The following is a 13,348-nucleotide window of genomic DNA, read 5'->3' as shown; positions in this document are numbered from 1 at the left end:
ACATAGAAGATTTAGGGTATGGGAGAAAGGTTTTGGAGGGGATATGAAGGGACTGTCTTCACCCAAGGAGTGGTAAGTATCTGGAAAACAGAGCATGAGAGAGTGGTTGAAGCTGGGCCACTGACATTATTTAACAATTGTCTAGAGGAGCAAAGGAGTTATCTAGGCATATCAGGATGAGCAAACCAACCTCACTGGGTGATTTTAACTTTCCTAATATTGACTGGCATCTCCTTAGCGCAAGGGGTTTAGATGGGGTGGAGTTTGTTAGCTGTGTTCAGGAAGGTTTCTTGACACAATATGTAGATAAGCCACCTAGAGGAGAGGCTGTAATTGATCTGGTATTGGGAAATGAACCTGGTCAGGTGTTAGATCTCTTGATGGGAGAGCAGTTTGGAGGTAGTGACCACAACTTATCTCCTTCACCATAGTGCTGGAGAGGGATAAGAACAGACAATTTGAGGAAACATTTAATTGGGTAGTGGGAAATATGATGCTATTAGGCAGGAACTTGGGAGCATAACCTGGGAGCAGATGTTCTCAGGGAAATGCACGGCAGAAATGTGGCAAATGTTCAGGGAACATTTGCATGGAATTCTGCATACGTATGTTGCATTGAGGCAGGGAAAGGATGGTAGAATTAAAGAACCATGGTGTACAATGTATGTAGAAAATCTAGTTAAGAAAAGAAAAGCTTACATAAATGTTCAAGAAACTAGGTACTGTTAGAGCTCTAGAAAATTCCAAGGTTGCTAGGAAGTAGCTTAAGAATGAAATTAGGAGAGCTAGAAAGGGCCATGAGAAGGCCTTGGTGAGCAGGATTAAGGAAAACCTCAAAGCATTCTACAAGTATGTGAAGAGAAGGAAGATGAGCCCTGAGAGAATAAGACCAATCAGGAGTGATAGTGGAAACGTGTGCATGGAGTCGGAGGAGGTAGCGGAGGTACTTAATGAATACTTTGCTTCAGTATTCACTAGGGAAAAAGACCTTGGCAATTGTGGGGATGGCTTACAGTGGACTGAAATGCTTGAGTGTATAGATATTAAGTATGAGGATGTGCTGGAGCTGTTGAAAAACATTAAGTTAGATAAGTCACCAGGACTGGATGAGATATACCCCAGGCTAATGTGGAAAGTGAGGGAGGAGATTGTTGAGCCTCTTGAGGTGATCTTTGTGTCATTAATAAGGATGGGAGAAGTACCGAAGGATTGGAGGGTTGCAAATGTTGTTCCCTTGTTCAAGAAAGGGACTAGAGATAACGCAGGAAATTATAGTCTAGTGAGTCTGACTTCAGTGGTGGGCAAGTTGTTAGAGAAGATCCTGAGAGGCAGAATTTATGAGCATTTGGAGAGACATAATCTGATTAGGGATAGTCAACATGGTTTTGTCAAGGGTATGTTGTGCCTTACGAGCCTGATTGAATTATTTGAGGATGTAACAAAACACATTGATGAAGGTAGAGCAGTGGATGTAGTGTATATGGATTTCAGTAAGGAATTTGATAAAGGTTCCCTGTGCAAAGCCCCTTCAGAAAGTAAGGAGGCATGAGATCCAAGGAGACCTTATTTTTAGGATCCAGAATTGGCCTCCCCACAGAAGGCAAAGGGTGGTTGTAGATGGTTCATATTCTGCATGGAGGTTGGTGTTCCATAGGGATCTATTCTGGGACCCTTCTTCTTTGTGATCTTTATAAATGACCTGGATGAAGAAGCAGAGGGGTGGGTTAGTAGGTTTTCTGATGACACAGAGGTTGCGGGTGTTGTGGATAGTCAGAGGTTGTCAGAGGTTTCAGCAGAACATCGATAGGATGCAGAACTGGGCTGAAAAATGACAAATGGACTTCAACCCAGATAAGTGTGAGATGGTTCATTTTGGTAGGTCAAATTTGAAGACAGAATATAGTATTAATGGTAAGACTCTTGGCAGTGTGGAGGATCTGAGAGATCTTGGGATCCATGTCCATAGGACACTCAAAGCCGCTGCGCAGGTTGACAGTGTTGTTAAAAAGGCGTATTCATCAACCATGGGATTAAGTTCCAAAGCTGAGAAGTGACGTTATAGCTATGCAAGACCTTAGTCAGACCCCACTTGGAGTACTGAGAGGGCATAGGTTTAAGGTGCTTGGAAATAGGTACCGAGGGGATGTCAGAGGTAAGTTTTTCACACAGAGAGTGGTGGGTGCATGGAATGCACTGCTGGCGGTGGTGGTGGAAGCAGATACAATAGGGTCATTTAAGAGTTTCTTAGATAGGTACATGGAGCTTAGACCAATAGAGGGCTATGCGCTAGGGAAATTGTAGTGAGTTTCTAGAGTAGGTTACATGGTTGGCACATCATTGTGGGCCGAAGGGCCTGTAATGTGCTGTAGATTTCTATGTTCTATTTCATTACCTCAGTGTTTTGATTCTGGGAAAAATAGACTTCAGTCTTTGGAAACCAGCAGCTCCAGCTTTGCACCCGTCCAATTCGAGTGTTTCAATAGTTGTGTGATGGGAAAGAAGGTTTGCAATCACAGTGCAGTCAGTCACATTCAAAGTGATGTAAGAAAAATTTACACAGTCACTGGTTTGGGAAGCAACTAATTTTGTTAGATCTTCATTTGCTGCTTCATACAGACAATGAGAGGCTGTTAGTTTTTGTCTTTTGTGTGCTGTATACTTTTTGATATTTTCAGGAGTTAGCTTGTCTTCTTTTGGAATGTCAACAGCAGCAGCATTTTCAATAGCTGCAAAGACTTCCCTTTCTTTAACCTGGTGGTCGGGCACCAACTGTTTGACAAGTTTTCTGTTACTGCGAGAGACTAAGCCAGCAGTGAACCTCAGCACAATCTCAAAAGTGCTGCCCTTTGAGTTGAAGGCCTTGTGCACATGATCCACACCAGAAATACAATAGAGTGCTGCAAAAAATTCCTGATGAGTCAGGTGGAAAAACTGCCAAATATGACAATGCATCATTTCTAGGCTCTCTTTAGTGAGGATTTTCTTCCAGAAGGATTTTATTACTTTGGCCTTTCGAGAGATGCTTTTTTCAATGTCTTTAGATGAAAATATTATTGTTTTATTGATGACTCCGTCCCATGCAAGTTGTGCCAAGCTAATAATTTCATTCTTGTCTTCATCAGCTTCTATGCAGAAGGTCTCAGGGTCTTCATCCTCACCACTGGTACAGACAAGTAAACACTTGGTGAAACGGAGGAATAAATCTGTGATCGTTTTGGGAAATGAAGACAGATTGGACCATTTGCCTTTAGAGTGAAATGATTTACGGAGATAGAAGCACAAAATATCACAAAACGCAGGGACATAACAGAGCCCATACAAGGAGTCAATGTTCTTCACTGTCTGGAAGACACGATCAGCAAATGGCTTATTCTTGAGACACTTCTCAAAGTATTTTGCAATTTCATTCCTGGAAAACCCTAAAATTTCAGCACATCGATTAAAATAGGCTTTGTGGTCTAAATCAACTGAGGTTGGGCGGGATGTGATAAGAACAGTTGAGTCACGAAGGAGATCTCCCTTGATGATGCTTACAATCAAATGGTTAATGTGTTCAGAAACAGATGGGTTATCAACTGAATGAACACTAAAATCAAGAGGCCATTTGAATTCATCCAATCCATCAAATAAAAATAGAATTCCAGCTGGAAATTGCAGGAGTTTTTCGCATAATACAGTCAAATGAGGATAACTACGTATAATAAGCTCAGTCAGACTGATTTTCTCAGTGATAGTGTTTAACTCTCGGAAACTGAAATACAGCAACATATAAAATCCAGTGTAAGTTGTTCCACATGCCCAACTGTAGGCAAGCTTCTGCATCATAATGCTTTTTCCTATACCTGCCACTCCCTGCACTAGTGTGATTCGTGGTGGTGGGTTCCCAGGTGCAGATGGCAAAAGAAGCTGCTGCAACTCTGTCTGCTCGCAGGCTGTATAGTCTCTGTGCTGCAGGAGCTCATGTTCAGTTTTGTTTCTTTCTTGGACATTGAGAATGACTAGGCTGGTAAAATGTTCCTGCAGCAACGGACTAGAGTTATCAAAAGCAAAGTATGGTTTTATTCTCTCCATCTGAGCCCTTAATATGCTCTTGTGATTCTCAGTTGCTTTAAGGATTTCTATAATTACGAAAGACAGAACATTAGAATGAATGCGGCATCCAAAGTGAGTAATAAAACATAATGTATAAGATACAGTAATAAAATGGGCACATAGTAGAATATAAATCATAAAAATTAAACTAAAGTAACACACGTCAAACGCTGGAGGAATTCAGCAAGTCAGGCAGCATCTATGCAGTGGAATAAAGAGATGATGTTTCGGGTCAAAACCTTTAACAGGGCACGAGGACCTTTCAAAGGTCTTTGGCTGAATGTTGATTCGTTACTTCTCTTCACAGACTCTGCCTGACCTGCTGAGTTCCTCTAGCATTTTGTGTGTTACTCTGGATTTCTAGTATTTGCAGAATCTCTTTACGTTTGAAATTAAATTAAACCTTTCGTATCTGTGAGGTTGATTTACAATGAACATTGTAACTGTAACGATGGGACAACATTTATTGCGAGGTGATGCCTTGCAAGAATGAAGTCTTATACGAAAGGTAGATCATTGGAATCTAAGCACTAGAAGCTCTATTATACATAAATAAAACAATACAAAACATGCTCAATAGAGTTTGTATACTACTTCTAGAATGATATGAAGGTGGACAACAATATTGCTCAAACAGTAATATATTCCTTTCCGCAAATATGGTAGGCAGAGCCTATCACTAAAATCAATTCACAAATTGGATTCTTGTTAAGGTGTAGCTCTATTTGAAAAACAATTAACTTCTCCCAAATTCACAGGAATACTAAGGAAAATTCATAAAAATCTAATCGTTGCTAGAATACAATCTTGGGTACATTTTAGGTATAAATTCCACAAACATTTGGTGTAAAATTGCTCTACAAAACAGCTTTATATTCAATAAAAGTGAGGCAACAATGGCACATGAATTCTTCACTGTGTAAAGTATGTGCAGGTAAACCTGGGACATTGTAAGGGAATGTGAGAGAGGTCCTTTACTTAATGAGCCTATCCATTCAGAAGCACTTTGCACAAATACACATTTCTTAATCAAATTATATTGAACAACTACACAACTTCCATCTAATCCAATCCACAAATTCCCGAGGAACATTATTTAAACTGAATAAAACTGTAAAAATGTTTTGCCTGGAGCTGGGGATTTGACAAAACTACCTAACGTGCATGTACCATTGAACTTGGAGTTGGCTGGAAGATTATTGATGGTGACTGGATGACTTTGCCTACGTGATGAACTAAATTCAAAATGGAGAAGAGAACACTTCAAGAGAAATTACGTCCTTAGGTTGAGGGTTATGTTTGGAGGCCTCTTAATTGAACAGTCCCATTAGGGGGTTAATTTTCATCTTTCTTTAAACGCATGAGGGCTTCAAACCTACAAGTACTCACCTCAGCCAGCTATATATCAAAGTACTGTGACTCAGAGTATATCTGTATCACAGCAGTTTGATATATTATTATGGAATTTACAAACAGATGGGTTCAAGCTTTGCATGATACATTATTGTTAAACACAGAAATTAACCTTAATTTTAAATATGTAAGCACACTTACCTTCAGGAATATTGATCATTTTGGATTTTTCGTTGTTGACATGAAATAAATCCGGTGGTCTGTCTTTAAAGAGATCAAAAGCAGGTCTGTCATCTTTCTCAGTGTAGGATTCCCAGAGTGATGTTAGATACTTTCTGATGCCAGGATAAAGATCATCAGTATTCCGTACGACATTGAAAAATTCAACACAAGCCCGCTGCCCTCTGTGGCTCATCATGTCCAGAAGAGTCCGGCCTTTATCAATGTCTGGCTTCACTTTTATATCATCCTGATCATTGTCAGAGATAATTTTCTTCTCCATTAAAATATCTAGGAGCGGATGGATGTTTGGACTGATGTAATTAACTATAGTGCGGCGTCCTTCTTCAATAGCCTGTAGTGCCCAGTCTTTGCACTTCATTTGTGTTGGAAAATATTCAATATCGTCATCAACACCTATTAGGAATGTTATTTAAGAACATAAAAGTATTGAAGAAATGTAATTTATACAGCACTCTATAACCTCCAGTTTAAGAAGGCGCTGGTGAAGCCCAGTGACTACTTGTTGGTGGCAAACAAAACACAGAATACAACTACAGACAAAAGAAATACTGCCAACGCTGGAAATCCAAGCAACACATACACAATGCTGGAGGAACTCAACAGGTCAGGCAGCATCTATGGAAAAGAGACGGTTGACATTTCAGGCCAAGACCCTTCATCAGGAACTGCGATTAAATGCTTTATTGACAATACTCCTTCTCATAAGATTTCTGGTAAACGATCACCGCAAATAACGGAGAGGTGGGTGGAGGTGAGGAAGAGTCGAGTGTTGAAGCAAGCAGTGGCGAGACAAAGCCAGGGCGAGCAGAGATGAGGAAAAGCCAAGGCCTGTTCACCTAAACCAAGAGCCAGGAAAGATCAATGGTTTAATTGATCTAAGCGCCAGGCCAACTTGGAAAGGTTGGGTACGGGCTGAAATGTGCCGGCGGGGTCCAGGCCTGGAGTGTATCGAAGTGACAGGGTCTGGGTCCTACAGTGAAGAATGATGCGATGTTTGGATGAGTTAAACGCCAGGCCAGATTGCAATGGCAGGGTGTTGGGACCAGAAGAGACGGTAAGGTCAATTCTGCTTGCTGTTCTGCGATGTTTACACAGTTCTGTGATGAACTGAGCCTGCTCCAGCTACTCTGGGCCTTGTGTCTGTGGACTCATTTGTGTTCTGAATACTATTTGTTTACTTTTATTGTTTGCATGATTCGATTTTTCTCTGCACACTGGCTGTCTGATGGTCTTTTTTATGGGTTGTTTTGTGGTAGCCTGTAAGGAGATGAATTTCAAGGTTGTATAATGTATACATATTTTGATAATAAATGCAGTTTGAATTTTAAACCATGGTGCATGGCAGCATAGGGATTAGAACAATCTAAGATTGTTAGAATCTAAGATCTAACAAACTTAGATCACAGTGCCAGTGATCACTGATTAGAGTTTGATTCCCGCCACAGTCTGCAAGTATGTTCGCTCTATGATGGTATGGGTTTCCTTGGGTGCTCCGATCTCCTCCCTCAAGGTATATGGTTAGGGTTAGTGAGTAGTGGGCATGTTATTTTGCACCAGAAGTGTGGTGACATTAGTGGGATGACCCCAGCACAATCCATGGACTGAGTTGTCATTGATGAAAATGACACATTTTACAGTATGTTTTGATGATTTGAGGTACACGTTACAAATAGTGCAAATAACCAGTACTGTACTTGAAACGGATGTCATTGCTGGAAGAAATATCACAGGCAATTTGCATACAATAAATCCCCATAAATAATGCCAGATAATTTGCTTTTAATTATGTTGATTTGGCCATAATCCCAGGGCTGAAATGGTTGCCACAAGAGGACACAGATTTAAAGTGCTGGGGAGTGGGTACAGAGGAGATGTCAGGGGTAAGTTTTTTTACTCAGAGAGTGGTGAGTGTGTGGAATGGGCTGCCGGTAATGGTGGTAGAGGAGAATACAATAGGGTCTTTGAAGCGACTTTTAGATAGGTACATGGAGCTTAGTAAAATAGAGAGCTATAAGTAAAGCCTAGTAATTTCTAAGGTAGGGACATGTTCAGCACAACTTTGTGGGCCAAAGGGTCTGTTTTGTGTTGTAGGTTTTCTATGTTTCTATAAATATTAGCCAGTACACCTGAGGAAACCCCCCCCCATTTCTCTTTGATTTAATAATAATAAATTTATTTATTCCGGCCTTTCGAGCCACGCTGCCCAGCAACTCCCGATATAATCTTAGCCTAATCACAAGTTACAATGACCAATTAACCTACCAACCAGTACGTCTTTGGACTGTGGGAGGAAACCAGAGCACCTGGTGGAAACCCACGTGGTCACGGGGAGCTCTTACAGTGATGGGAATTGAACGTGGGTCGCTGGTACCATAAAGCATTGTACTGAGGACTGCGTTACTGTGCCGACCTATCATGTCCACCTGAAAGAACGGACGGCAGTTCTTCGCACACTGCAGCACCCTCTCAGCAGAGCACACAAGCGTATGGTCGATTTTGGGGCTCAGTTCTGGAGCAAGACTTGATTCCAAAACTTTCTCAACCTGAAGCAAAAGGGCCACTCTTTGATCAACTGCCTCAGAGTTAGATAAATAAATCCAAAATGTCTGTGCGATTCTCTCAGGGGAATTTAGTAAACCTCAGAAATAGTGCCTATAACAAACATGAGAATTTGTAGTTTGGCCTTGAATATATTCACCACTCATTGTGGACAGAACTTCAAGGATTTCATTCCTTCAGAAAAAAGAAACTTATCCTCATCTTCTTCTTAAACATGTCACCACTTACTCAAACACTGTGCTACTGAATTCTGGATTCTCCCACAAGGAGAATCATCTCTCGGAATCTTCCCTGTCAAGCTCAGTCAGTCCTCTACGTAATCACTTAACATTCCTCTAAACACGGCCATTTCTCAAACAACAAGCCATTCATGCTATCCAACTAAGTTGTTGTTCCCTGAACTTCTTCCAAAGTTTGTCGTGTGTGATTGGGTGAAGTCAATATATACTTACAAAAAAGTAATAATTTCAGACAGTGCAAAGTGTTGCATTTTAAGAAGCTAAATCAAGATCGGACTTGCACAGCAAATAACAGGGACCTGGAGAGTGTTGTGGAACTTTGGATGCAAGCACATAGTTTCCTGAAAGTGGCAACGCAGGTAGACAAAATAGTGAAAGAGTACAGCACACTTGCCTTCATCGAGATAGTGCACTGTCTAAAAGAGTCGGGATGTTGAGATTTTATAAGGCACTGGTGAGATCTCACTTGGGAGTATTGCGAGCAGTTTTGGGCTCCTTATTTTAGAAAGAATGTTTTCTATGGAGGGAGAATCTAAGACCAGAAGACACAGCCTCAGAATAGAAGGGAGTCCTCTTAGAATGGAGGTGAGGTGGAATTTTTTTTTTAGCCAGAGAGTCTGTGGAATTCTTTGCCACAGGCAGCTGAGGAGGCCAAGTCTTTATGAATATTTAAGGCAGAAATTGATAAACTGTTGATTGGTCTGGGAATGAAGGGATACGGGGAGAAGGCAGGAAGTTGGGGCTGAGAGCATGAGAAATGGATCAGCCATGATGAAATGGCAGAGCAGACTCAACAGGCAAATGACGTAATTCTGCTCCTATCCCTTATGGTCACGGAGCTACTGTAATGTCCTGCCACCTTGCATGGCACACACCTTCAGAGATGGTTACACGAACAAATCCAGGAGTCCAATGCTACTGTGAATGGGTTTTCAACGATACAAGCAGACAGAGTTAATCTACAGTGCAGTAAGAGGAAGGGAGGTGGGCTTGCTGTGCTTGTAAACAATAGATGGTGTAATCCCTGTTACATTCTATGAAAGAACGAACCTGCAGTCCGGACATTGAACTGCTTGCAATGAATTTGCATCCATTTTATCTGCTGCGTTGTCTACATTCTGCCTTCATGATGCAGTGTGATTTCATACACACAACCAGCACGAGACTCCAGACTCAACACCCCAATGCGTTCTTTGCAGTATCGGGAGAGACTTCAACCATGTTTCTCTCTTGACAACCCTACCCACCTTGGATCAGTTTGTCAAGAGAAAATAAAACATTGGATCTCTTGTATTGAAATGTTAAAAACGCATACAGCTCCACTTGGAAGATCAGATCACAACCTATTTCACCTCACAAGCCCAAAGTACAGCAACAGCTAGCTACCACCAAGGTAGTAAAGAAATGGTCTCCAGAGGCCATCAAGGGCTTGAAGGGCTGCTTTGGGGTTACTGACTGGAATGTGCTTTGTGAACCATATGGGGAGGACATTAACAGACGTACTGATTGCATCACTGGTTGCATCAGCTTCTGTGTGGACACTGTAACACCATCAAGGACAGTTCACTGCTTCCCTAACAACAAACCATGGGTCACCAGTGATCTACAGGCTCTTCTCAACCACAAAAAGAGAGTCGTTAGATCAGGAGACAGGGAGGTATTGAAACATGTGCAGAGGGAGCTAAAGGAGAAGATCAAGGTGACTAAAGAGGAATACAGGAGAGAGCTGGAGAACAAGCTTGGGCAGAGTAGCACACAGGAGGTGAGGAGAGGCATGAAGAACATCACTGGCTTCAATCAGCCTGGCTGTAGAGCCCTGGAGTGCAGCTGTGAATGGGATAATGAGTTAAGTCAATTCTTCAATAGGTTTGACAATTGTCCTCCTGTCAACAACTCCTCAGCACACCAGTCCAGGTTCCAAGGTACCCAATGCTCGCTCAGCACCAACACCTCCCCTCCTCCCTCCTCCAGTCCAGCATGTGGATGAACAACACAGGCTACCACTGTCTGCATCACCTCTTTGCCCTGCACCTACCATCCACACCTCCACATACCTACTGCTATCATCCTGGTTTTCATCTCCCCCAGCTCCCACCTTCCACCAACTCCCCAGTCATCATGGACTCACCTTCACTACTGAGCAGGTGAGAAGGGCTCTGGGGAAACAGACACGGCAAAGCATTGGGACTAGATGGTGTGAACACCACGGCCCTGAAGGAGTGCGCTGAGTAGCTATGAGGAGTTCTCCAGCTTATTTTTAATCTGACTCTCTACCCGGAAAGGGTCCCAACTGTGTGGAAAACATCGTGTATGGTCCTGGTGTCCAACAAGGGCCAACCAAAAGTCTTGAATGACGACTGTCCAGTGGCCCTGACCTCACACATCATGAAGATCTGAGAGAGGCTGGTCCTGGCTCACCTTCGACCCCTGGTCAGATCAGCCCTCGATCCCCTGCGGTTTGCCTACCAGGAGCACATGGGAGCTGATGATGCTGTCATCTGCCTGCTGAACAGAGCCTACTCCCATTTGGATAAGCAGGGCAGCACTGTGAGCAGCATGTTTTTTGATTTCTCAAGTATCTTCAATGCCATACAGCCCTCATTGCTGTGGGGAGAAGCTCCGTTCAGTGCAGGTTGGCACTTCCAGCCTATCCTGGATAATGGACTACCTGACTGGCGGACCACAGTTTGTGCAGCTTCAGAGTTGTATGTCAGACATGGCTGTAACTAGCACTGGGGCCCCACAGGGGACTGTGTTGGCTCCCTTCCTGTTTACCCTGCAAAATTCAAACTTTAGATACCACACTGAGTCATGTCAAAAGTAGAAATTCTCTGATGACTCAGCAATAGTTGGGCGTATAAAGGGAGGATGGGAGAATGAATACAGGGCCCTGGTGGAGGACTTTGTCAAATGGTGCAAGCTGAATCATCTGCAGCTTAACATCAGTAAGACAAAGTGGATGGTGATGGACTTTAGGAAGTCTAAGCCTGAACTGCTCTCTGTCACTGTTGACGGTGAGGATGTGGAGGTGGTGAGGGCCTGCAAGTACCTGAGGGTGCACCTGGATGACAGACTTGAGTGGAGCACCAGCACAGAGGCTGTGTACAAGAAGGGCCAGAGTCGCCTCTGCTTCCTGAGGTGCGAGGTCCTTTGGAGTAGGCAAGCCTCTCCTTCATGTTGTAACAGTCTGTTACCAGTACAATCCTCGATCCAGTGGTGTGCTGGGGCAATGGCATCAATAGACTCAATAAACTGATTGGAAAGGCTGGCTCTGTTATAAGAGTCAAACTGGACACACTAGAGGCTGTGGTAGAACAAAAGACCCTGTGGAAAATCCTGGCAATTCTGGACAATGTCTGTCACCCTCTGCATGCCACCTTGGCTGAATCAAGCAGCATTTCTAGTAATAGACTAAGACAATTGCGCAGCTCCAAAGAACGCTATACAAGGTCATTCTTACACTCGGCCATTAGGCTCTGCAATGAGTCAACCTATAGCTGAGGAACTGATGATCCCCTCCTGTTGGACTGTTTGAGGTAATTTATGTGCAGTGAAAGTTACAACTGAGAAGGGGCTTAGGAAGCTTGATGCTCTGAGGGTGGATTAAATCTCCTGGACCTGATGGAATGCACCCTTGGGTACTGAAGGAATTTGCTGGAGAGATTGCAGAGGCATTAACAATGATCTTTCAAGAGTCTATAGGTTATGGCATTGTACCAGATGACTGGAAAATTACAAATGTTACTTCCCTATTTAAGAAGGGTGGGAGGCAGTAGAAAGGAAACTATAGACCTGTTAGCCTGACATCAGTGGTTGGGAAGTTGATGGAATCGATTGTTAGGGATGAGATTACGGAATACCTGGAGGCACATGACAAGATAGGCCAAAGCCAGCATGGTTTCCTGAAAGGAAAATCCTGCCTGACAAACCTACTCAGTTCTTTGAGGGAATTACAAGCATGGTAGACAGAGGAGATGCAGTGGATGTGGTGTACTTGGATTTTCAGACGGCCTTTGCCAATTTGCCATACGAGGCTGCTTAGCAAGATAAGAGCCCATGGAATTACAGGGGAGTTACTAGCATGGGTGGAGCATTGGCTGATTGGCAGAAAACAGAGAGTGGAATAAAGGGATCCTACTCTGGCTGGCTGCCGGTTACCAGTGGAGTTCTATAGGAGTCGGTGTTGGGACTGCTGATTTTTATGATGTACAATATGTCAATGATTTGGACTATGGGATTAATGGATTTCTGACTAAATTTGCTGATGATACAAAGATAGGTGGAGGAGTGGGTAGTGTTGAGGGAACAGAGAGCCTGTAGAGAGACTTAGATAGTTTAGGGGAATGGGCAAAGAAATGGCAAATGAAATACAATGTTGGAAAGTTATTTCCCATGGTAGGGAAGACTAGGACAAGAGGGCACAACTTCAGGACTGAAGGACATTCATTTAGAACAGAGATGCGGAGAAATTACTTTAGTCAGAGGATGGTAAATCTGTGGAATTTGTTGCCATGAGCGACTGTGGAGGCCAAATCATTGGGTGTATTTAAGGCAGAGGAGGATAGGTTCTTGATTAGCCAGGGCATCAAAGGATATGGGGAGAAGGCACGGGAGTGTGGATGACTAGAAGAATTGGTTCAACCCATGATTGAGTAACAGAGTAAATGCAATGGGCCGAATGGCCTACTTCTGCTCCTATATCTTATAGTCTTAATTTTTAATTCTTTCTTATTTCTCTTCTAATATCTGCATATCTGTAAACTTGTAATGCTACTGTGTCACTGTAATTTCCTTTGGGATCAATAGAGTATCTATCTCTTTTGGATGATGGTGAGAGTGTGTGTGGAATATTGTGACTGCCA

The 13,348-nt window shown here is 42.8% G+C and overlaps 1 protein-coding gene across 1 annotated transcript in view; it reads right to left on the bottom strand.

The window, feature by feature from the left end:
- LOC140740686 (nucleotide-binding oligomerization domain-containing protein 1-like) overlaps nt 1-13,348 on the bottom strand; it is a 41,092-nt gene that overhangs the window by 12,552 nt on the left and 15,192 nt on the right. Inside the window, exons 6-7 of the mRNA XM_073070095.1 lie at nt 5,647-6,081; nt 2,393-4,118 (exon numbers count right to left, since the gene is read on the bottom strand). Of these exons, the coding sequence (XP_072926196.1) occupies nt 2,393-4,118; nt 5,647-6,081 (2,161 nt within the window). The remainder of the gene's footprint in view (nt 1-2,392; nt 4,119-5,646; nt 6,082-13,348) is intronic.

Source organism: Hemitrygon akajei, chromosome 17 (assembly GCF_048418815.1).
Source record: "Hemitrygon akajei chromosome 17, sHemAka1.3, whole genome shotgun sequence".
NCBI lineage: Eukaryota > Metazoa > Chordata > Chondrichthyes > Myliobatiformes > Dasyatidae > Hemitrygon > Hemitrygon akajei.
This window is presented reverse-complemented; position numbering and strand designations above follow the sequence as displayed.